This window comes from Vidua macroura, chromosome 2 (genome assembly GCF_024509145.1).
Source record: "Vidua macroura isolate BioBank_ID:100142 chromosome 2, ASM2450914v1, whole genome shotgun sequence".
Taxonomy (NCBI): domain Eukaryota; kingdom Metazoa; phylum Chordata; class Aves; order Passeriformes; family Viduidae; genus Vidua; species Vidua macroura.
In genome coordinates, this window is record NC_071572.1 from 66422173 (window position 1) to 66443105 (window position 20933).

General features: G+C 39.2%; 2 protein-coding genes across 5 annotated transcripts in view; one reads left to right on the forward strand and one right to left on the reverse strand.

The window, feature by feature from the left end:
• TBC1D23 (TBC1 domain family member 23) overlaps positions 1–2819 on the reverse strand; it is a 32254-nt gene extending 29435 nt beyond the window's left edge. For both annotated transcript variants that reach the window (XM_054002634.1, XM_054002627.1), the window contains exon 1: positions 2530–2819. In XM_054002634.1, coding sequence (XP_053858609.1) covers positions 2530–2819 — 290 coding nt within the window. The remainder of the gene's footprint in view (positions 1–2529) is intronic.
• The window catches only part of CMSS1 (cms1 ribosomal small subunit homolog), a 227782-nt gene continuing 209607 nt past the window's right edge, over positions 2759–20933 (forward strand). The window contains exon 1 of one of the 3 annotated variants that reach the window (XM_054002649.1): positions 2759–2842. In XM_054002649.1, the coding sequence (XP_053858624.1) occupies positions 2803–2842 (40 nt within the window). In that variant the 5' untranslated portion in view covers positions 2759–2802. Of the gene's footprint in view, positions 2843–3667; positions 3739–20933 lie in introns of those variants that run through there. The other 2 variants (XM_054002672.1, XM_054002657.1) reach the window with 2 other exon arrangements.

Below are 20933 nucleotides of genomic sequence, written 5' to 3' on the forward strand. Positions count from 1 at the left end.
ATGTATTGCACTGACAGAAATTATGTTTAAAATAATCAAACAAGCAGACAAAAAAAAATTTACAGCAGTTTGAAAGCAGCCTGCCTCCTTTGTGTTTCAAAGCATTCTTAGCTTTGGACAGATATGTCTTCCAGAACAAAATAGTGCCGGCAATTTCTCAAATTAGCTTTTGAGTATATGCCAAATAGCTCAAAAGAAATATTTAGCAAACAAGGTCTACCTGATTCTGCTCATTTTTAAATCAAAAGTGTTGATAACAACTTCTTATATTTACTGAAGAAAAAAAACCTACACTCTTATTTTTCTCTACACATACATTTGGGGTGGTGGTGATGCTGGGTTTTCTTTTTAGTTTTTATTGTGCAGTGGCAAAGTTCCCTGTTTTTTGTTGAGCAAAACACCAAGCATCAGTACAGATGTTGAAGGGTTTAATTCATAATTCGTTTGTGACACTTTCCCCCCACCCAAATCACTTATACTAGCACCACACAACAACACAGAGAAAACAAACAGGGAATTTTATGTTAGTGAGCACATCTGGATTCTACACACTCAAGGTGCTGCAACAGCCTCTGAGCACAAAACTCCACCTGCATTTTAATCCTCCTAAGGAAGTGAAGAGAGGACACGGGATCAGCACTGCCAGTTTTGCTCCCAATAGAGCTCAGGCATACATATGTATCATTATATGTTTGGGTATTTTTAAAATATGAAATCTTATATAGTTCAAAATGTGATACTGTAGTAATTTACATCAAAAAGCTCTTTCAACAGCAACTGTTCACAGCATTGAAATATGAATACAAGACAATGCTTTAAATCCATAAATAAAAAAGCCAATATTCCACTGAAACTGTTTTTTAAACAAAAACCAAAACAGGAAAACAAACCCAAAAGCCACGTGAAGTTTCTAAGCAAGCAATAAGGAATGCAATTTTGGCATTCACAGCATACACCTCTAGTAACAGGATGCACTGTCACATATTAATATAGCATTTAAGCATAAAACTCTTTAATTGTTCCCATAAAGACTTTAATCTGTTTTAACAAATGCCTTCAAGTTTGCATTTTCTAGTACCATCAGCATATAAAATTGACTATAGTTTTGAAGCTGCCCATCAGAATATCAACAATGCAGGCTGTGCCTTGAAACCTGACTGGAAAGACACTCGTCCTCATCCTTAACAGAACTTCTAGAGAAGTTGATTGTGATCTGGGAGACAGCAATATTATTCCAATACTAGTAATGGAAGTATTTTTTTCAGAGGTATTTGAGGTATGGTTCTTATTCAATGTCCAGCGTTATACTTCAAAGTGTCAAGAGTGCACTGTCAAGGAGTCGATCCCTCACTTTGTAATTAAATGGCCCAACAGTCAGGTCTTTATTTAGAAATAATGCTTATGCAACACTGTGCTTATAGAAAGAGCTTCATAAATTTTGAGGCTCTAACTAAAAGAAAAAACACAAGAATGAAAAATTACACCAACTAACTTTTTCAACTTAATGATACTAAGTTGTTTTAACCAAGAGCTGTGTTTGTAGAACCAAATTAGACAAAGAAGAATTTCTACCTACACCTGTGTGTTCTGGCTTCTTTACAGTGAGATAACTAAGCACAAATAAGGCTAGGCTCAGTCTGCAGGAAACTTTGGATCTGCCACATCAAATAGAGCCTAAAAGCAAAAGCAGCATGGAAATGATTGGAACTCAGATTGGAAATGATCATAAAAATCAGGTCTGTAAAGTAATTGCTTGAAAAGTATATACGTGGAAAGGACAAAGAGCAATGGTGTGGCACAGAGCCACAGAAAGAAATCACATGCAACACAGAAGCGCAAAGACAAAAACAAAGTGAAGACGCAAATGGAGATGTTGGGTGCAGTAAGAATAGCTCCAGTGTTTAAACACAATGTTTATTTAAGCCTCGGCAATCTTGAGTGAATACGCATGCAACAAATACTAAAATCACATCACTGTTACCATCAAAATGATCCTATACACGCTCCAGAAATAGTCTCTATTCTTGTCCTAGGGGTTCAATGTAAAATCCATTATAAGTGATAGCTGTGCTAAAGGAAGGTGGTGAGCAAAATCATTCAGAAAACGAGGCAGGACCCACTGCTGTCACCTGTTCCTGAGAGCAGGAATGCAGCGAAAGGGGAAGCTGAACTGAACAAAGCAACTCCACTCCAGGCAGACTCCTGGAGCAACTCCTACCGCATATTAAAGCTGTCATTTTAAACTGGAGCGACCGCCTGGCTCCAGGCTGGGCTCGGCCCTCGTTTTGTATCTCTCCTATGTTTTGACGGGCCCCTTCCTCTCTGGGGACCCGGAGCCGCCGAGAGCCGGCGGCGTTTGCGGGGGGCTCCTGGCGGGCTCCCAGCGCGACCCCGCACACGCCCCGAGCGCTGCGGATCCCGGGGGGAGAGCGGCGGCGGGCAGGGCATTCCGGCCTCTCTCCGCTCGTCCCTACTGGGGAGGGGAGGGAGGCGAGCGGGAGGGAGGGCGCCCACACCTCCATAACTCACCAGCTGCCCGGCGGCGGCGGCGCCTCTTCTTCCGCCATAGCTGTTGACGTGCCCGCTCGCCCGGCCGTAAAGCGCGCTCGGGAGGTGTTTCCTCCCCGCGGCCGCTCCTCCCGGAGCCCGTCCCCTTCCCGGCTGCTGTCCCCGCCTTCCCGCGCCGCTGGGCTGAGGGCGCGGGCCGCAAAACGCGGAAGCCTGGCAGGGGCAGCCACTGAGGGAGCGGCCGCGCAGTGCCTCTTGCAGTAGCGCCGTGGAGCCGCTCTGCCGGAGATTGGAATGTTTTCGATTTTCATAAAGCTGCACTGCTCTGCCAGATGTGAGTTTGATTACTAAGTGACTTCCCCCACAGTGTTTAATGTGCCACAGGTTGGACGTACTCCGCGAGTACGGAAATTCACGAGTTTCGCGCAGTTTCCAAGGGCTGAAAATCACTTGGTGACGTCCATTAGCAGCCCTGGGCAGAACAACACTAATGCTCTCTGTCATGCACGTTCCTTGCCCATCTGCATCCTCAAAGGGGAAAAAAAATAGGATACTTCAATGGAAGTTGAGAAAAATCATTGGAGCGGGTTATACATGGAATAGGAGTGCCGCCTTACGAGAAATTCCAGTCCTTACACTGGTCTGTTTCACTTCCACGGCTTGACTCGGGATGTGCTCCAGCAGGTAACGCCCAGGCTGAGAGCGGGATGGCTCCTGCGGGAAGAGATACAGGGCAGGCAATCTTGCCCTGCAGGCTCCGCAGCCAAAGGGCGGGGAACACCCATTCCAAGGTAACGCGCACCCTCTGCAGGCACCTATCTGTTCCTCAGAAAAGATTGCGTGAACTACCTCAACCAAGAAAGTAGGTATTTTACAGTATGAAACTGGGTTGAGGCAATTAAGCGAGTGTTGTGAAGAACGGGGTAATAGTTTTAATTACTTTCCTCTTTCTCTCGCTTCTGTTTTTTTCCGCTAAAAAAAAAAAAAAAAGATAAAAAAAAATCCCCAGCCTGCATTTAAAGGCCTTCTGCTGTTTCAGAAGATTATTGTGTAAGACGCAATGTCAGCCCTGGCACCAGCCGTGCCCAGGGCATCGCCATCCCCGCGTAGCGCGGGCCACGCCCGGCCCGGCCCCCCGCGCAGTGCGCAGGCGCGGCGGCGGTGGCGGCATGGGCGACGCGCTGGAGGAGCCGTGGTGGGACACCGAGCCTGGGGCGGGCGGCACGCCAGGTACTCATCTGCCGGAGCTCCCTTCTCACTCTGGGATTGAAGCATTTTGCCTGAGACCCAGCCCGCCACCCTCCTTTCCTGCCCTGCTTCCTTTTCGTTGGATTTTGGGGATTTTTTCCACTTCCCCCCTCCGTCTTTCCTTTCCCTGCTTTTAATTTAAGTCTCCAGGTTTTCCAGTTTCACTCGCTTTTTTTCCCTGCGCCTGCTTTTCCCTGCTTGCTACCGAGGGCGGGTTTGCTTGTAAGCAGAATCTCTGCAGCGAGGTGATGTCCAGTCTCTGATCTGAGCCCTGGGATAGACGATGGAGCGGCAAACGAAAATACCAGTACGCGAAGTTTGAAAAGCGGGGCGAGGGGAATGGGAAAACCTCTTGCTTTGAATTCAGAGCTCAGCTCTCCCTTGCATTCATTTAATCTCCAAACTGTATTTTCTTCCCAAGAGTTTATTTGATGAAAGGCTTTTGCGTAATGGGTGATCCTTGTGGGTTCCTTCCACCTCAGACTATCCTGTGATTGTGTTTGCCATTACAGGCATGAACTTAGTTGCAGTTCTGTAAGGCCTAGGAAACTGCAAATCCATAGTAGAGCCTTTGGAGGGAAAAGTATCTGTGGTACTTGAAAAGCATCCCCCATGTGCTTGCTCACTGGGGTGTGTCGCATCACCTTTGCCATGTGTTACTGTAAAAGGGCAGGAGTTAAAGTTCTCTCCAGCCACTGCTCCTTGGAGTATGGTGCTGTGACTGATTTGTCTTTTCTTTCCTGATGGTTATGATACCTAGGTCATACACTTGTATTTTTTCAATGTGTCTTGAAACCACAAGCTGTGAAATGTTTTCTCTGTAATGCTTACATTTAGTGTGAACATCTGGGTAGATCTAGGCAACTAAAATTACTTTATACTTTATAGTGCCCTATTTTATTGATTGTTTTTTTTAATTTCTTTTTTAATACAATATTGGTAAGAGTTGGGCATTACTGGAAGTTATCTGCACCTCTGCAAAAACTCCAGTTTTTTGAGTGTCTTGATAATTGGTGCTTATTTCCTGTGAAAAGGTAATTGGAGAACAGTTAAGAAAGGAAGCTCTATAAAAGTTGTATGTATGTAATAGAGGGCTCACAAGACCTAATCAGGTTTCTGAGCATTTAATTTTTATTTTTAGTCTCATGTAGGTTCCTTAAGCAGTCCCAGTTCCCATGGTAAATGCTCTTCATTAGGCTTCTTAAGAGCCTACCTGCACATTCTGCCACCGCAGCTTTCATTTGGGGTGTGTGGTTAGCTGCCTGTTATAGTGTTGTCAGCTTTTCTTTAGAAAGTGGATACAGAGCAGGACTTTGATTATAAACTTTTGACATGAGGGATGAACCATCCAACTTTGAGGTGAGACTCTCAATGATAACTTTTCCAGTTATGAAAAACTCCTTGGGATTTTCACAGTAGCATTTTTGAGTTACTAAAAGAATTCAGGTGGAAAATAACCTCTGGAGGTGCCTAACCCAATCCTGTATACTTTATTCCAAGAACATTCTTTGAGTGTGTTATGAGTAGTGATTACAGGTGAGTGTTGTGCAAACCAGGTACTCTGCTCTCTGCAGCCCACCTTTATAAACTTGTTGGCAGGCTCTTTTTATGGAGCCTGTTGTTGGATGAAGTTGACACGAGCTAGCAGTAAACATAAAACATCTGTTACTTTTATTTTGTGTAGCTATTTTTCACATAAAACAGGTAAAGTCAAGGGTTAATTTGTACAGCATCTTATCAATACTGTAAAATGCTTTAAAATCAGTTGGCATAAAAGAGGAAATCAGGGTTCACAATGTATGATGTAGGCAGCAATATAAGAAAATAATTGCACATTAGTGAGCACCTTTGAAAGACTTGGTCAATTTCATTTCTGTGAAACATGAAGTTTTGTTAAAAAATACTGCCAACCTCATTTGCTGAGCTATTTAAAAATAACATCTCTGCCATAACTGCAGGTGCAAAGCAGAATTCAAACGCGCTTTTGAAATAATGGTCTTTTGCCAGATCCTTTAAAGTTAATCTTAGAATAAGCTCTGACCTACAGAATATTCATCAGAATTCAGCTCTCAAAAGTGTTTTAGATTTTAGCCACTTGTAGTTAGAAAAGTCTACTTTTAAAATGAGCGTGAACATCATTCATACACTCCACCTAAAGAGTATGAAAATACAAAACATATATAAATATATTTCCTAGTGTACGGATATGTAATTCTAAATTTGCTTTTGGCCATACCATTGCAAATCATTATTTTAGAGTCCATATTAAAAATTAAAGGTAATTACTCTCACCTTAAGAAGTGAATGTTTACCTTGTTGCAAGTCATTTATAGGTGTAAAAAAAGCCCACAAAACCCAATGCTAAAAAATGCTAAAAAATGCTAAAAAATACCCATCTTTGTATTTTGTCACATGACAAAAACTAAAGAATCTTGCCTAACAACATCTTCAGCAAACCTTTGAGGTGAGATTTGTGGAGCAAGGTCTTAGGGATTATTCTCCACTTAGCAGCGTAGTTTAGTGTTACACATGTCCCGCGTCATGCAACTGCAGGACTTCCTTACCTTCCTTTTTTCCAGTTTGTGTCGCAACTTTGTCTTTCATGTGATTTTTGTATTGCGTTCAGAATTAAAGGAGAAAGGATAAGGAATTCGGAGGAGTTTATTTTGTACTGGTGAAGCACACCAACTTTCTCCTCTTCCCTCCGTGAACAGAAAAGAGCAATTCTCACAGCACTATAAGTGTCTGGATCTTGCCTGTAGCCAGCATGCCTCATCTCCCAGTCAGTTTGAGGGAGAGGAATGGACTTCTATTTTTCACAAATTCTTCCAATTTCCTCCTTGTTAGTTACCACTCCTTGCCTTTCATTCTCCATGCTTTCTGTATTGCCCTTAATCCTGTAGTAGTGTAGTATCCGCATTTGTCAGTTTTAGAGCCTTAAGGAGGATCTACCTATGGGGGGCATGGCCCTCATATATAGAAATTAATTGTGTCATTGCGAGATAGGAGCAAAACTCTTGTATGTCAGCAGCAAAAATAGGTGAGAAGTGTAATAGGGGACCACAGAGGATGATTGGCGGTGCTTGTGCTGTGTGGGCTCTAAAGCAAAGGATGCTATTGCAGGAATTCTTTTGCCAGGGGTTCTCTTTTCTTTCTTTGTAGTGAAGGGTGCAAGTTAACATCAATTCGTCATGTGTGATTTGCAGCTATTGAGAAGCAGATTTTTCATTGGAGTGCATTCAGTGGGAGCACTGTTGCTTGATTAGAACCGAGGTCTGTTGCTGGACTCTGTATGAAGAGGTTTGTATCTCCTTTTTTTTTGGTTTGTCAGAGACTTGCTGTTCCTTGAAATAGAACTTGGTCAGTATGAGAAGGTCTTTCTGATAAGCATGCCAAGTTGCTTTTTGAAATCTGTGTTTCTTCTCATCAATGTACATTCATTCTGCAGGTTGCAATGGTGTACTTCTGTGGGCTGTGTTGGGATCTGAGCACACATGATATGGACTCTCAGAACTTGATAGCTGCACATTTAGTGAATAAAACAGGAAGCCTTTCCTTTTTACTGTGGCAAAGTCATTCTTTAATGTCTGCATATTAACACAGGTGTGTCTTGTAGGAACAGCTGAAATAATTTTTCAGTAGACTGGTCTTCTTAAACTTATTTTTAAGTACTTCTAGAGAATTTCTTGTGAAGCTGTTGAGGAAGGCATAGGTTTCTTGTGGGTTTGCAAAAACAGTCACACAGCAGTGCTTATGTGTTGTACTGTCTCAGTAGTTAAGTTAAACTTTTAGGTGTGAAATGAAAGGGAAAAAGTGGGTAACTGAATGCATCAGAATCTCTCCTTGCTTCAGCAAAAGGATTGCAGTTCTGGTTATGGCACTGTGATGACCACCACTTTTGCTTTATTTAGGAATTAGGATTTGGCAGTTCTTAAAGAAACACCTATGTGTAAGGAGTTTTCCCACGTATTATCAGTTGAGCCGTTTAGGCTGTTGGAATACACTCTGTTAGGGGAAGAAGAATGAGGGAAACATTAATACCAGAGAAATAAATTAATTTTTATATTTTAAAGCAGTAACTAGTGTTAGTTGGTATTACAGGATTCTTGTGTGGGGGTTCTTTGCTGTAGTAGTAGTATTTTCTTAGTCTTTCTTAACATTCTAGAGAACAGTGAGAAATTTTCTTGCAGAGCAGCAATTGCTATTTTTCAGAAAATTGGAAGCAACAAGCATGGAGTCTCTTCTAATGTTTTGGTTTGTGGTTTTTGTTTGAGGTTTTTGTGTGTGTGTGTGTTGGCTGAAGGGAAGCCTTGAATTTTAAGTATTCCAAAGAAGTTATGTTTTAAGAAAAGCAAAAAGGCAAATTCTCTCATGGATGAACTAGAATTTCTTGTGCAAAGAGTTCAGTTAAAAAAAAAAAAAAAAAAAAACCTTCACTAGCAGCAATGAATCCAGTTACATATTTTAAGTGAATGTGAGGAGTTGAAAGGAAGGACAAAATTGTGGAGAAATGCAAGAATAAAGTTGCACTTCTGTGTAAGCCACAACTTACTGTTAAGTTTGATACTAATTTTGATCACTTCTAAGATACTGTTTAAGTGAACTGAAATCTAAATACTGTAGTCTAAATGGTGAAAATTTATATAGCTGATGCAAACAATATCCATCATGATTCTCGCATCTATTTTCCTAATGCAACATCTGCATGAATTGGAGTGGAGATAATCACACTAGTTAACTCCTTGAGGAGGGAGTTGCTTATCTTCACATCATGCTTTTAGAGTGATGCTTGGCACAGCAAAGAGCTCTGCATTTCTCTAAATTCAGTGTGTTATACAAGAGCAGATTTTTCCATTTTTCCACCCATAATGTTGAACTTAGGATATCTATACTGAGACGCTTCTTGGCTAGACCAACTTTGAAAACATGACACCTTCTGCAACCCCTCTTCATGTAATTTGACCACGTTTTTATAAATCTGCTGAGATACCCTTACTATTGTTATTTGTAGAATATGTCAGAACTGAATTCATAGTAGAAACTTATTTGTGTCTTGTGTTCCTGTACAGTGAGTGGCAAAATCTGGAATTGCACCATAAAAATGGAGCAGAGCATGGTCCCTGCAGACATGCAGTTAACTTTGGCTCCTAAGAATTTGGCTGTCTTGATGTCCTGTGATTGGTGAGCGTTGATGTGCTGACCACATGGATGGTTTCAGATTTTTCCCCAGTTGAAACAACTGCTGCTGAGATTCAGATGGCTTAAATCCATTTTAATGTCATAGATCACAGAAAATTATTTACCTTCTCCCTCCACTTTGAAGGCAGGCTTTAGACACTGTCCTTATAATGCATATCTTTCCAGAAGGACTGTCTTGGAGTGGTTTGTTGAGATGCCCAGCAGGAATTTTGACAGGTGCTTTGGTTGTGCTTGCAGGCTTTGGTTTGGGGATCCGAGTTGGAATTGAACGACGGAACGCATTGGTAATCTGGAAATAAACCGAGAAAATAAATCCTGCATTAGGGAGGAGAAACAAGCGTTCTTAGGTCTGTAGTGCTTTTTCCAATTTGTAAACCTGAATGCACTGCTTTTAGAACTGTTTGTTTAAACTTCCTTTATCTTGTTGGTAATGAGAGCTTTGTATTTAACTTATCTACTTGATTGGGGAATCTCAAAGCATCTCAATGGATTGAAACTCAGAGTATAAATAAGAGGAGTTTCTTGTCTGTCAGCTGACTATCAGCCCTAGGTGCTGAGTGAGTGATGCAGTGCAAAGTATTGAACTGTGTGGGTTCTCTGGGTGCATGATGAGAGACCTTCTCATGCAGAAGCAAATCTTGTTTCAGTGTCGCCCCGTTCTTTTAAAAGTTTTAAAGTTCTTCTAAAAGTTTTCTATACCTTCTGATGTTTACATATTTATACTAGAGTTTCTCACACACTGTTCATGTAAATAATGATTGTTTTGCATTCTTCTTTGTGGGAGGAGAGAATTGATAGACTGTTAGTTGAACCAGTGTGGCTGGAGAAGTAACAATTTTGTCCTCCAATTCACTGTCACTTTTAAAATTCTATATGTTACGAAGTCAGAAATAAAGTAGCTTCCTTTTACTCTTTCAATCTTAGTGTGTGTGCGCGAGTTACTTCGTATTGTAGTGCAACAATGCAGTCCTGAGTAGAGGGCAATACCCCGGTCATACTTTACTGTGAGAGATCATTCTTTGACAGTGACCAGTGTCACAGAATTAATGTATTTGTGAGACAGCTCTCCCTCCAGAATGATTGTAGTCACATTTAATTGCAAAAAAATGTAAATATACCCAAAAAAAGTTATTATGTGCATGGAAAAGGGGTGAAGAACTATAAAGGCAAGAAGTTTGTTGGAAAAGTACCATTATCTGAAACCAGGATTATTAAACATACTGTACTCATGAGAAAACCTTTTTGCATCACAAGCATTTTTATGTAACTTTCTCAGTTAAGCTAAGGGTAAAAGAACTTCACTTATTTTTTTTTTTTAAGACAACAAAATGGAAACTGTGTTCAAATGAGGACAATAGAAAATTGGAATTCTGGTGACTTAATTATGAGTAAGAATGAGCTAGATCAAAACCCTAGTAGCTGTAATGATCTGTCTGGGCTGATTAAAAAAATAAAAATAATCACAAATCAAAAGCTTGCCATTTATCTTTAGATAATTATGTATGACAGGGGTTTTCAATAGAACAGAGCTGAAGCAACATCAGAGCATTGCATGTGTTTAGTGTGGAGGAATTTGGGGAAAGTTTGTACATCACAGATGTGCTTAATGGATCATGAGTGAGAAAAAAAATCAGCCTGGGCTTAATTGAAGTTTAGTAACAAAGAGATAAAATAGTAACGATCTCCCAGAACAGTGTGGTACATTTCTGGGAGTTCTGAAGGAGATGATTTTTAAAACTGCAGAATCCTTCTTAGTGCAGTCCACCACTAAAATTTTTGGTGATGATAGAGGGGTGCAATGCCACTTTAGAGTAAAGCTTCACAGAAAATTCAAAAATGTAACTGCTGAATTGATCAAAGTATAGAAATGTCAATTAAGTAATAAGTTTGCCCACATGGTTACTGATTTTGTGAAGACATCCACATTTCTTGTCAGGGATAATATTCAGGTCTGTTAATCGGATACTGTTATATAGCTACATGCTATTTGATTGTTTAATGATGAGACCCATGTGGGAGGGAAAGACCTAGGTACGTTTTAAAAAAACTCGTGATAGTGGTCTCTAACAAAAGAATCTTGTGAGAGCAGATTTTGTGTGCAAACTGTGGGAAAACAAGGAAAATTCTCAAGGTTGATAACTGGCAAGTGGATAGGTAGCCGAGCAGTGGCCTAGTTTTTAATAGTATAATGGAGATAGCATCTGAATCTCACAGACACCTCTGATACTCAACATGTTCATAAGCTGCACAGGAAGACAGTACTGGAATGATAATATTTGCATATGGTATAACAGGGAGAATATTAGAAGCAAGAGCTGACAGTAATTGCTGTTAGTGAGTGAAGAATGTGTGTCAGTTCAATGTCAACAATTGAAAAATAATATATGGAGGGAAAACTAGTTCATGTACAGTAGTGACATTTATTGTCAGTCAGAACACAGATCTTGGAATCCCTGTAAATCATCCTCATGGCTCAGCAACTGGCAGTTGTCAAAGAGGTAACAGACAAGTTGGGAATTACTAGGAAAAGAATAGAAGAAAATAAACACTATCTTTTTTTAGTGTGTGGATCCAAACCATCCTACATTGTGAATGTTTTGCTGGTTTTCGTCCAAACAGCTCAAGAAAGGGTACGCCAAAATGAAAAAAGGTGGTAAAAGCTATCAATTATGAAATGTCTTCTGAGTGAAGATTAAAAACATACACTAAACCTTTTAAAGATGGGAAAATAGATGGTGGTGAGAAAAAGAAACAGCAGAAATGTAGCATTATGGTGCATAGGGCAGCATATGCATAGGGCAATTCTAGTATGCTTGAGGGGGCATCCACTAGGGGTGGATTAAAGGTATGTGAAAAGTGTTTTCCCTTGTCAATGAGCAATGAAACTGATTGGGACAGACAGTTTTTGAGATGATTATATAAATTGGTTTGGAGAGAATTTGTATTGATTCGGGGCATCCATCAAGGACTGCTAACACAAAGATGTGTGGAGATTCCAGCTGTAAGTTGCAGGCTGCCAAAGGCTGCATTTTCTACTCTGTGTGCCTGGTACTTAACATTCACAGGCATTTAACACTGGTTAAACACCAAAAAGGAGATATGTAGTCTGAATGTCTAAAATCTCTTTCATGCTTTTATTTTTAAAATCAGCATGTTTCAATTTGTAGCACTTTTACATTTTTTTAATGCATTGAGAAAGGAAAGAGTTTGGCTTTGAAAGTGAGGAAGGAAAAAGGAGATGCATTTTTCTTTCCCTGTGTTCCTTCAAGATTTTACCTCTAGGTGGCAGCGAAGATTTCCTTTTGTATTGCATCCCAGTATTTGGCTTAAACACGACTGAAACTCTTCGTTAAATGCTGAATAAACAAAATCAACATGCATTTTCATGGTAGGCTGGAATTTTAGCATTAATATTGTTAGTAGGAAAGGAAGCAAAAAAAAAAAAAAAAAAAAAAAATTGCCCTTTTGCCTCCAAACCAAAAAGCATTTTGCTTCAATTTCTAAAGGTGATGTGTTAAGAAAGGAACTGATGTTGGAGGGGATAATTGTGTTCCTGCTATGTGGCTTTCCATGAGCACTGAGTTGGAAGAGTTTGCCTCTGATGTGATGCAGCCATGTGATACAGCCTGGTAGATGAGGCATAGTATTGAGAAGAAAATGTTTGGGTGGGCTATTACTGGCAGTGCTACTGCCTGATGTAATTATAGAGGTGATAGAAAACGTGTCTGTTTCCCAGCTATAAAAAGAATTACGTTAACCATCGTTTGCTAAGCATATTGAGGTAAATAGATAAAAATATTTATGTAAAGTCTTGCATACTAAAGTGAGATTGTATCTCTAAGAGTTTTGTTTGGTTGTTTGGTTCAGGGTCTTTTTGAGAAGTGTTCCAGTTCAGAGATTCCTTAGGTTACAAAGTGGTTGGAGTATTGTCTGGACTTATTGACCAGCCAAGTTAGTAATTCAGGAAGGTATTTGTAGGCCCAGATTTTTACGGGTTTTGTGCATCTGACTCTGGTATTCAGGCTGCAAGCTTTACTTGAATCAATGAAAAGTTAGGTGTTGAAATATCACTGTGCTCCAGCCTATAGTTTGCACCAGTGTCTAGCACATTAAAACCACAATTGACAAAATGGCCTTCTGAGCCATCAGATTTAATTTCAAACAAATTTATTCTATGTGAATCAAAACAATGTATTTTGCAGTTCTGAATGACAATATTGAATACATCTACATTATTATCATTTAGTGCCTAGAGCTGCATTATAACTGATGGACTTGTCATGGTTTGATCTGCTTACAGAGTTTGTACTGATCTCTTTTGCTTGTGTCATGTTTGATTGTAGCCACAATAACTGACTTGCTCTAACTCCTGGCATGGGCTTAAACTTGAGGATAACTGTTGTATTATGGGGCTTTTTTTTCTGTGCAAATAAACAAGTGAACTCGCACTTCAGTGATTGTAGCAATCTAACTTCTGATGAAGGCAAGGATTTAACAAACTGCCCATCTAGTTCTCTTCTTCCTTATACTGCACTTCAAAATTGGTTTATTTTTCATCATTTGTGGTATAAATTCTAAAGAGGAAAGAATGAATAATTTAAATTTAAGGAAAACACTTATTGACACTTAACTTTTTGAATTCAATTACACGTGTACCTAGATCAAGGACTAAACCTTATTTTCTAAAACTTGTACTTGACAAATTACAAATCTCAGATAAGAGTTGTAAACAGAACATTTTGGGTCAGTTGACTAGATCCATGCTTAAGCTGCTGTAAGATGTACACATAAGGAGGGAATGGTACTATGTGGGAATTGTTGGGAAAACACTTGGAAATAACCACATATAAAATTCTGCATTGGTTTAGTTGTATGTGTACTGAAAATCTTTATGCAATGTTTCTAGGTCCTTCCCTACTGCTTAGTGTAGAGGCATGTAAGCAGATACATTTGCCATAGCAGGCTTGTATCTCCAGATGTCTGGTTTAGTTTTCAGACAGACCTGAATGACTGAAAACCCCTTATATAGATTTTGGTAGGCCTTTTCAATTTGATTTTTAACTATGTATGGGAAATCTGTGTGCACACCATGAATTACTTCAGTTCTCTTCAAATGTACGCATCCTTTCTACCATCTCATTTTCTCCTTCAAGATGAATGTTTTTTGTTTTCCTCATAATTTTTTGAACTCTCATTTGTATTCTGAATTTGCTGGCTTTGTGTTCATCAATGCTGTTTAGCTATGTCTCTTGAGTTCCCATCTGTAGGCCACTTTTTATATCTGCTATCTTTTTAAGTCAAAGAAGAGAAAAGACAGTATGTTTGTTCTTCAGAAAACAAGCTGAGGTGCCTTTCATGGTCTGGAGATCCCTTGTGAGTTCCCATTAATGCTCTTGAAACACCCCCAGAAACAAAATGTTGCCCAGGAGTGACCTGTCTGAGTAGTTATGCAGTTTTTCTTTACTTAATGTTTCTACGTAAGCATCAGCAAATAATTACTGCAACAACAATGACAACCTCAAAAACATTAAACTGGCCACTTTTAAACTAGATTATGTGGTATGTCTGTCTGTAAGTATAATAGCACCATATTGGTTCAAGGCATTAGGCTTGGAAAATAGCAGTCCTTAGTTGGAGAAATGAACAATTAAAGCTAATTTTCACAGCAAGTAATGATCTAAGAATCAAGAAAGCTGCATTTTAATTTCATTTTAAGATTAACTCCTGAAGCAGACATCAGTTGCCTGTAATAGGAATTGGCAAAAGAAAGCTAGAGTGAGAACTCTACACAGAGACTATATTTGTTGTCTCTTTGCAAATGACAGTGGGTGCTTCAGGGAATGGGACAAACACCAGCACAGGTGACAACTGAGAAATTTTCACACATTAATGTGAAAATGGCCCCTCTAATTTCAAGAAGACGATGAAGAAAGCATGCTCTGAAATATCAGGATGTATATTCCATACCCACCTTTTTTTCTCCCCCATTGGGAACAGAGGCAGCTTATTTATATGGGCCAGCTTTTAACACAATGCAATGTTTGTTTTAGGGAGTGGGCTAAGGCAAGTGTGTGTGGGAGTGTCAAGGAGAGAAAATGTTTCTGTTTCTGTGCTCTTGAAGTCGTTCTCCTGCTTTTGGTCCTAAGCCTTTCCTTGTCTGTCTGAAAGTATGACGTGTGCTTTGCTTCCTGTTTGAACTTTATTCATTTAAGTGGGTAGTATTTACACTGTAAGTTTTCTTATTTAATTTTCTATGTCGTTGTAGCACTTGATCTAGGAGAAATAACTTTAGAATAAAGTTCTTTCTCACTGCTTAAATTTTTAGTTTAAGAAATTTGAGTAACAGAGTATCATTTGCAGTTTTAGTGAAAGTGTCCAGGGAATGGTTCTGAAGATCCTTTACTCAGAAGTCCATGTGTGTATGTGCACAAGCGTGCCTCTTGCCAGACTTAAGTTTATTCCTGGATGATTGAATGCAGTCAGAATGAAAGCCAGGTCTGCAAGTGAGAATGAGTTAAGTGATAAACTTGAAAGTTCCCTTTGGTCTCCAAGCCAGACAGCTTTGGCTGAAATTTCTGGTTAGGCATCCTCAACTGCACAGAGCATTTAAATACTTCCTTTTCTTTACTTTTCTTTCACTAGATCCTGGCATTTGTTTTCTAGGAATCCAAAGTGAGAAACCTCAGTTGCTCTGAATTCCCTTTCATGCAGCACACCTGCATGTGTGACTGTACTGAGATGTGTGAGCAGGAGCAGTGTAATCTTTACTCTCACTAACTCACTTAGGGTAAGACCTAAACCTGGCTGGTGTCTGGCTTGGCTTGCTGCATTGTCACACCACTGTAAACAGCTTGGCAGAAGGAAAATGACTCCTCAATAATCTAGAGTCACAGTACTTGAGCTATTAAGTGGGAGAGCAATTGGGTTTGTTTAATCTGGAAAAAACAAAACTGAGAAGGGATGTGATAATTGTCTTCTAATTTGTGTTGCAGAGAAAATAATTTTCAAAGTTCAGTGGGGGGACAGGAAAGAGAATACCGGAGTACAATTTCAACAATGTAGAAATTTAGAAATTAGAAGTTTAAAAATTAGCAAGATTCTTAAAGACAAGGGTATTTCAGCCCTGTTCCAGATTCCCAGGTAACGTAAAGTTGGCATTGCAGAAGTTTAGAACTATATGAACTAGGTTTTTATTTGGAAGGTTTTAAGTCATGTTATAGTGAGGAAATAGGCTCAAAAATGTCCTGACATTCCTTTTAAGCTCTGTTTTATGCATATTCTACTCTTCTGCTGATATTTGCTTTATTACAGCCCTCTTGATTTCAATAATATGGTGTATTTGACAGAAAAATTGGTATTAATATTAGAAATTATTTGCATATATCTGGCACAATTTGCACTAATGCACTTGAATGTGTTGCTGTGATCTTATTTACTGAAAACAGAGTTTAAATCTACTTTCTGGTGGTGCAGAAAAGAAGAATGGTTGGAGGCAGAAGTTGTGTTTACAGTTTCCAAAATTCTGTTATGTGCCTTGCTTTTTCTTTTTTCACTGGGAAGTATGATGATATTATTTTAAACTTTAGATAACTTATTATTTTAAACTTTAGATAACTTAAAGACTCATTTATAGTAGATAACTGACAAGATGCAGGGAAGGGTTAAGGTTATGTTGTGGGTTAACTCCAATAGGACAAGGTTACCTGGGGCTGGGTGATCAGCATTGTCCTGCAGCTGGAATGAACAACTGTTTGTTGTTAATCTTCCCTCTGCCCCTTGAAAGTCCAAGGCGTCTCAGGCACCTTGACAGGGCACTTGGGGGTCCCTAGGAGCAGAAGTATGGCCTTTTTAGGATACTACACACGCTGCAATAGCAGTTGTGTCCCACACAAGGGTGTGCTGGCACTTAACGTGTTCCTGCAGGTGCTTAGGTGTCAGTGCTGTTGGAGAGAATGCAGCCTGGGTGAGACCAGCAGTCCACTTGGTTTAAAGCTGCTCTGCCATTTGTTGAGAAAGATCCTTGGCAGTGGAGATCATTCAGTACAGACTGGGGGCATGTAGGGATATTTGTGTTTGGGTATTTTTAAGGCAGTTTTCAAAGGTGTTTCAAACTGTGCTTGCACACACACACACCTTTTTACATGAAAATGTCTTCATTATCAATATTGTCTGTTCAGAATCTTTGAGTATGTTTTCCCCATGTTAGCAAATTTTTATGGTGAAAAGGTTTACAGAGGTTCTGCATGGAGAAGGAAAAAGACCTCTTGCTTTTACCATCATGGCTTTTTTCTGTCTGTGAGTAGGCTGTTTTTCCTCTTGGAAGGCCACACTAAAAGGTGTGTTAATCAGTCCTATTTTCAGTATATACATGTATTTTTTTCCCTAATATATATAAAATGCTAACTAAAATAAAAGACTCTCTACCTTTTAGCCAGCTAAGATTGATGTTTCTTCAGGACAAAACATGACCTATAATGTGGTTTGAGTATGAGACAATCAAAGATAAGAAAATGTGGGTACTAATAACATTTGAAGCTGCCTTGCTTGGATTTTGCACAAGTCAATTAACTTCTCTCCCAAGAGAGATACAGAATTATTTTTAATGGGACTGCTGAATGTTTGTTGTATATTTGAAGTGCTTTGTGATGTATTTGTGTGCTAGATTGTATCTCTGCAGACAATGGTGATGGGTCCAGGATTTTGGCAGCAATTGTACTACAAAATGCTCCTTTTTCCTTTTTGCTTGTCCAGTTATGCTGATGTAGCTCTTTTATAAAGCTGCGCTGTGAAATGGATCCTGTTTAGTTGAGGTTGTTTGAGGTTTGTTTTGTTTAATGAGGATTTGTGGCATATGGCTTTTTGTTTGTGGTTTTGCTTTTGTGTTTTTAAATCCAGGTTAGTTTCTTGATCTGATTCACAGTGCTACCGTCTGGAAGTGGTGACAGCACAACTGACAGTATTTTGTAATTTGGGTTGTAGTAGGGGCAGAAAAGGGGAGGGAGCTTCTTTGGCCCATTCCTGTTTGAAGATCCTGTGATGTCAGACCACTGCATGGCAAATGAAGAGACATTGATTAAAAGAATTATTTTAAAAGTACAAAAAATGTAAAAGTGTCTTAAAAGTATTTTCACTTGTGCTCAAAAAGTGTTTCTCAAGAATACTTTGCTTTGTAGTCAGAAGAGAATAATATTCAGTTGGCAACTCTGCTATATGAGGCTTTCTGAGTGCCCACAGTATGGTGGGTCACTGGATTATGTGCTAGCTACAGCACAGAGAGAATTCAGCTTCATCTTGGGGCCACTGGCTGCAGATCTGTGAAAACACTTCATGCTGCTTAAATTTTTATGGTTTGTCTTTTTTTGAGCAATTTCTCACTTAAAGTACTTGGTGTTAATTTTAAAACATTTTTATACACCCACTTGTGTTGTGTTTGAACCATAAGATCTTTTTCTCTTCTGTTTCTTGGTAACATAATGTTTTGGTAGTCTTTCCTTAAGCCTGGAGATTAGGCAGTTGTCAGTTTTTGTTTTGCCTGTCTCAATATCTGTTTCCTAGGGACAAAGTCATCCTGCAGATGGTTACTCCATTTCCATCATCTAACCCTTCAGCATCCATTGACTCCTATTCAGAAAACAGAACTGTACAATTCTGTTTCTGATTATTTTTCCCTAGTGTGGGGAGTATGCCTTCCTAATCCTTGCATGAAATGCTTACATACAGATCTTTTTTCTTATTACAGCCTTACATACTGTCCCCAGACACTGTATTGGCTATGGTGCTTTGGATCAGGAAGATTAGCAGTCTTCTCCTGTAATTTTTGTCAATTCTTTTTCTTAATTAGTGGCTGGAAGGAGGTCTTTAACTTGAAATACTACCTCATAGTTGATGGATGGATGCTTTGGTCTCAGATTACCTTTATTGCTTGGTATTCTCCTCTTTTTGCTTTTCCTCCTTTTCCCTCCCTCCCTCCCCTCATCCATCCTCCCTGTAAGGACAAAAATTGCAAGTATTTCTTCTGAGAAATCTAATCACATAAAAAGAATGGCATAAAAATGCTAAGCACCGAAGTGTTGATGCTGCCTTTGCGTGTGTCCGTTTATCATTCACTGAAATAAACCCAAAAAGGTTCAAGGAAAGTGGGCTAGTAACTGCTGTCATTTTTTAATCAGTTAATTCTCCCTTTCTTTTGCTGGGAACTAAACATAAAGGAGAAAGGGTAGATTTTTAGACCTTAGAGATGCTTGCCAAGAGTTTTGGGAAAGAGAAGGATTGATGTTATGATCTGCTGAAAACTGTTTTTATGCTCTCTTTCACAGTTTAATCCCTCTGATATATGCTTATTATGTGACCTTATTTCCCTGTAACATTTCAATGAACCATTAAATACCTGTCAGGCTTTTGAGCAATTGCTGAAAGCAAAAGTGTCTCAGCCTCCAAATTAACAGCTATACTTACCACTTACAGAGTATTTGAAATCCTAGAAAAGCTGCCTTACTTGTTGAATTTTAATATGATTATGCTTGATGTTTTTGTTCAGAGTGTTTGAATCAATGTGCAGATAATTTATTCAAATTTCTCCTTTCTCTGCTATTTTCTTATTGTCTGCCAAGGAAGCAGGTGGCTATTCCCACTCAGCAAAATGGAAATACTCTGAAATATGGAGTGATGATCTGAACAACTCAAGGTTAATTTGTAAATCAATAATTTGATTCCTTAAGCTATGCTTTCTGTTTACTATTTTATGATAAAATTACAGCTAACTTCTTTCTGTTTGAACAATTAAGTTTCAGCTCTCAGCTGGATACATTCAGGTGCTTATTTTCTCTGCTTTGAAATTGATCTTGGCAATTCAAACTGAACAAACCTGTTTCATTGTGCCAACCTTATTTTCAGGCAAAAATAATTATTTGATTTTTTTATCTGTTGGAATGACTGACAAAAATTTTGCTGTGAAGTCAGTTAAATCTACACAGAGGTTGTTTCATCAGTAGGGGAATGTAAGCATCCCTTAATCAAGGTGTGTTTTCAGGAAATGTAGCAATTTAATTTCCAGGCAGTGCTGATGCTTCTTACATAGGAGTTAATGGTCATGAGTGGCTGCTTCCTTTGTCTTTTCTTAATTAGACAGTTACTGATAAATCATTATGACAATCATTATGTTGTAAGACAGGGAAAAAAGTACTGTCCTGTTAAATGATTATACTTATAAATGGTGTGAACTTTCATCTAGGTTTTGTATTCAGATCTTAGCTTTAAAGACTGAACTTCCTTTTTCATAATAGCTTGGTAATTGTCCAAAGGACTCAGTGTGCTTATTGCTATGCCCTTATTTGTACTTTCCTTTTAAAAGATATTCTAATAGATGGCCAGGTGGTTAATGATCAACACATTTCTGTATATTTTTGAAGGTAGATCTGAATTTTTTTTTTCCTCCAGGTTTTTTAGGTCTAACTGCAGAAAATTTTAGTGTCTCTGGAGGACAAGCATTAGTCCTTTAATTTTTGGAGAATTTGGTGTCTGTTAGTATGCTGGCAAGTGGCTACTTTGGACACAGTTATTCAATACCATGCTTGTAATGTGTTCCTGCAGAGATCTTAGGTATGGATCAGCAGAAAGATAAAGAACAGAAGTGCAGTGAATGTATTTTGAAGGTACGGATTTTTGGGCTCTTAACTGAGCCCTGCAGTTAAGAATGTGCAGCCTGAATGTAATTAGGTAACTTTTTTGTGTAATTATCATGCTCTAAAAATTTTATGATTTTGCCTTGCCTGAGTTCTGGCTGCTGTCTTCATCAGCAACTTTTGCTGCAGTACGTGTGAGTCAAAGTTTGCTTTGCAGAATAAGACTATGTACTCCTTCTGACCCAGGTCTTGGTCAGAGCTCACTTGTGCAGCCATGGAGATAGTGAGACAAAACAAGGAAGAAGGACCATTTATGAAGCCTAGTAACTTCAGATTATATAAGCTGGGGTTGTGCAG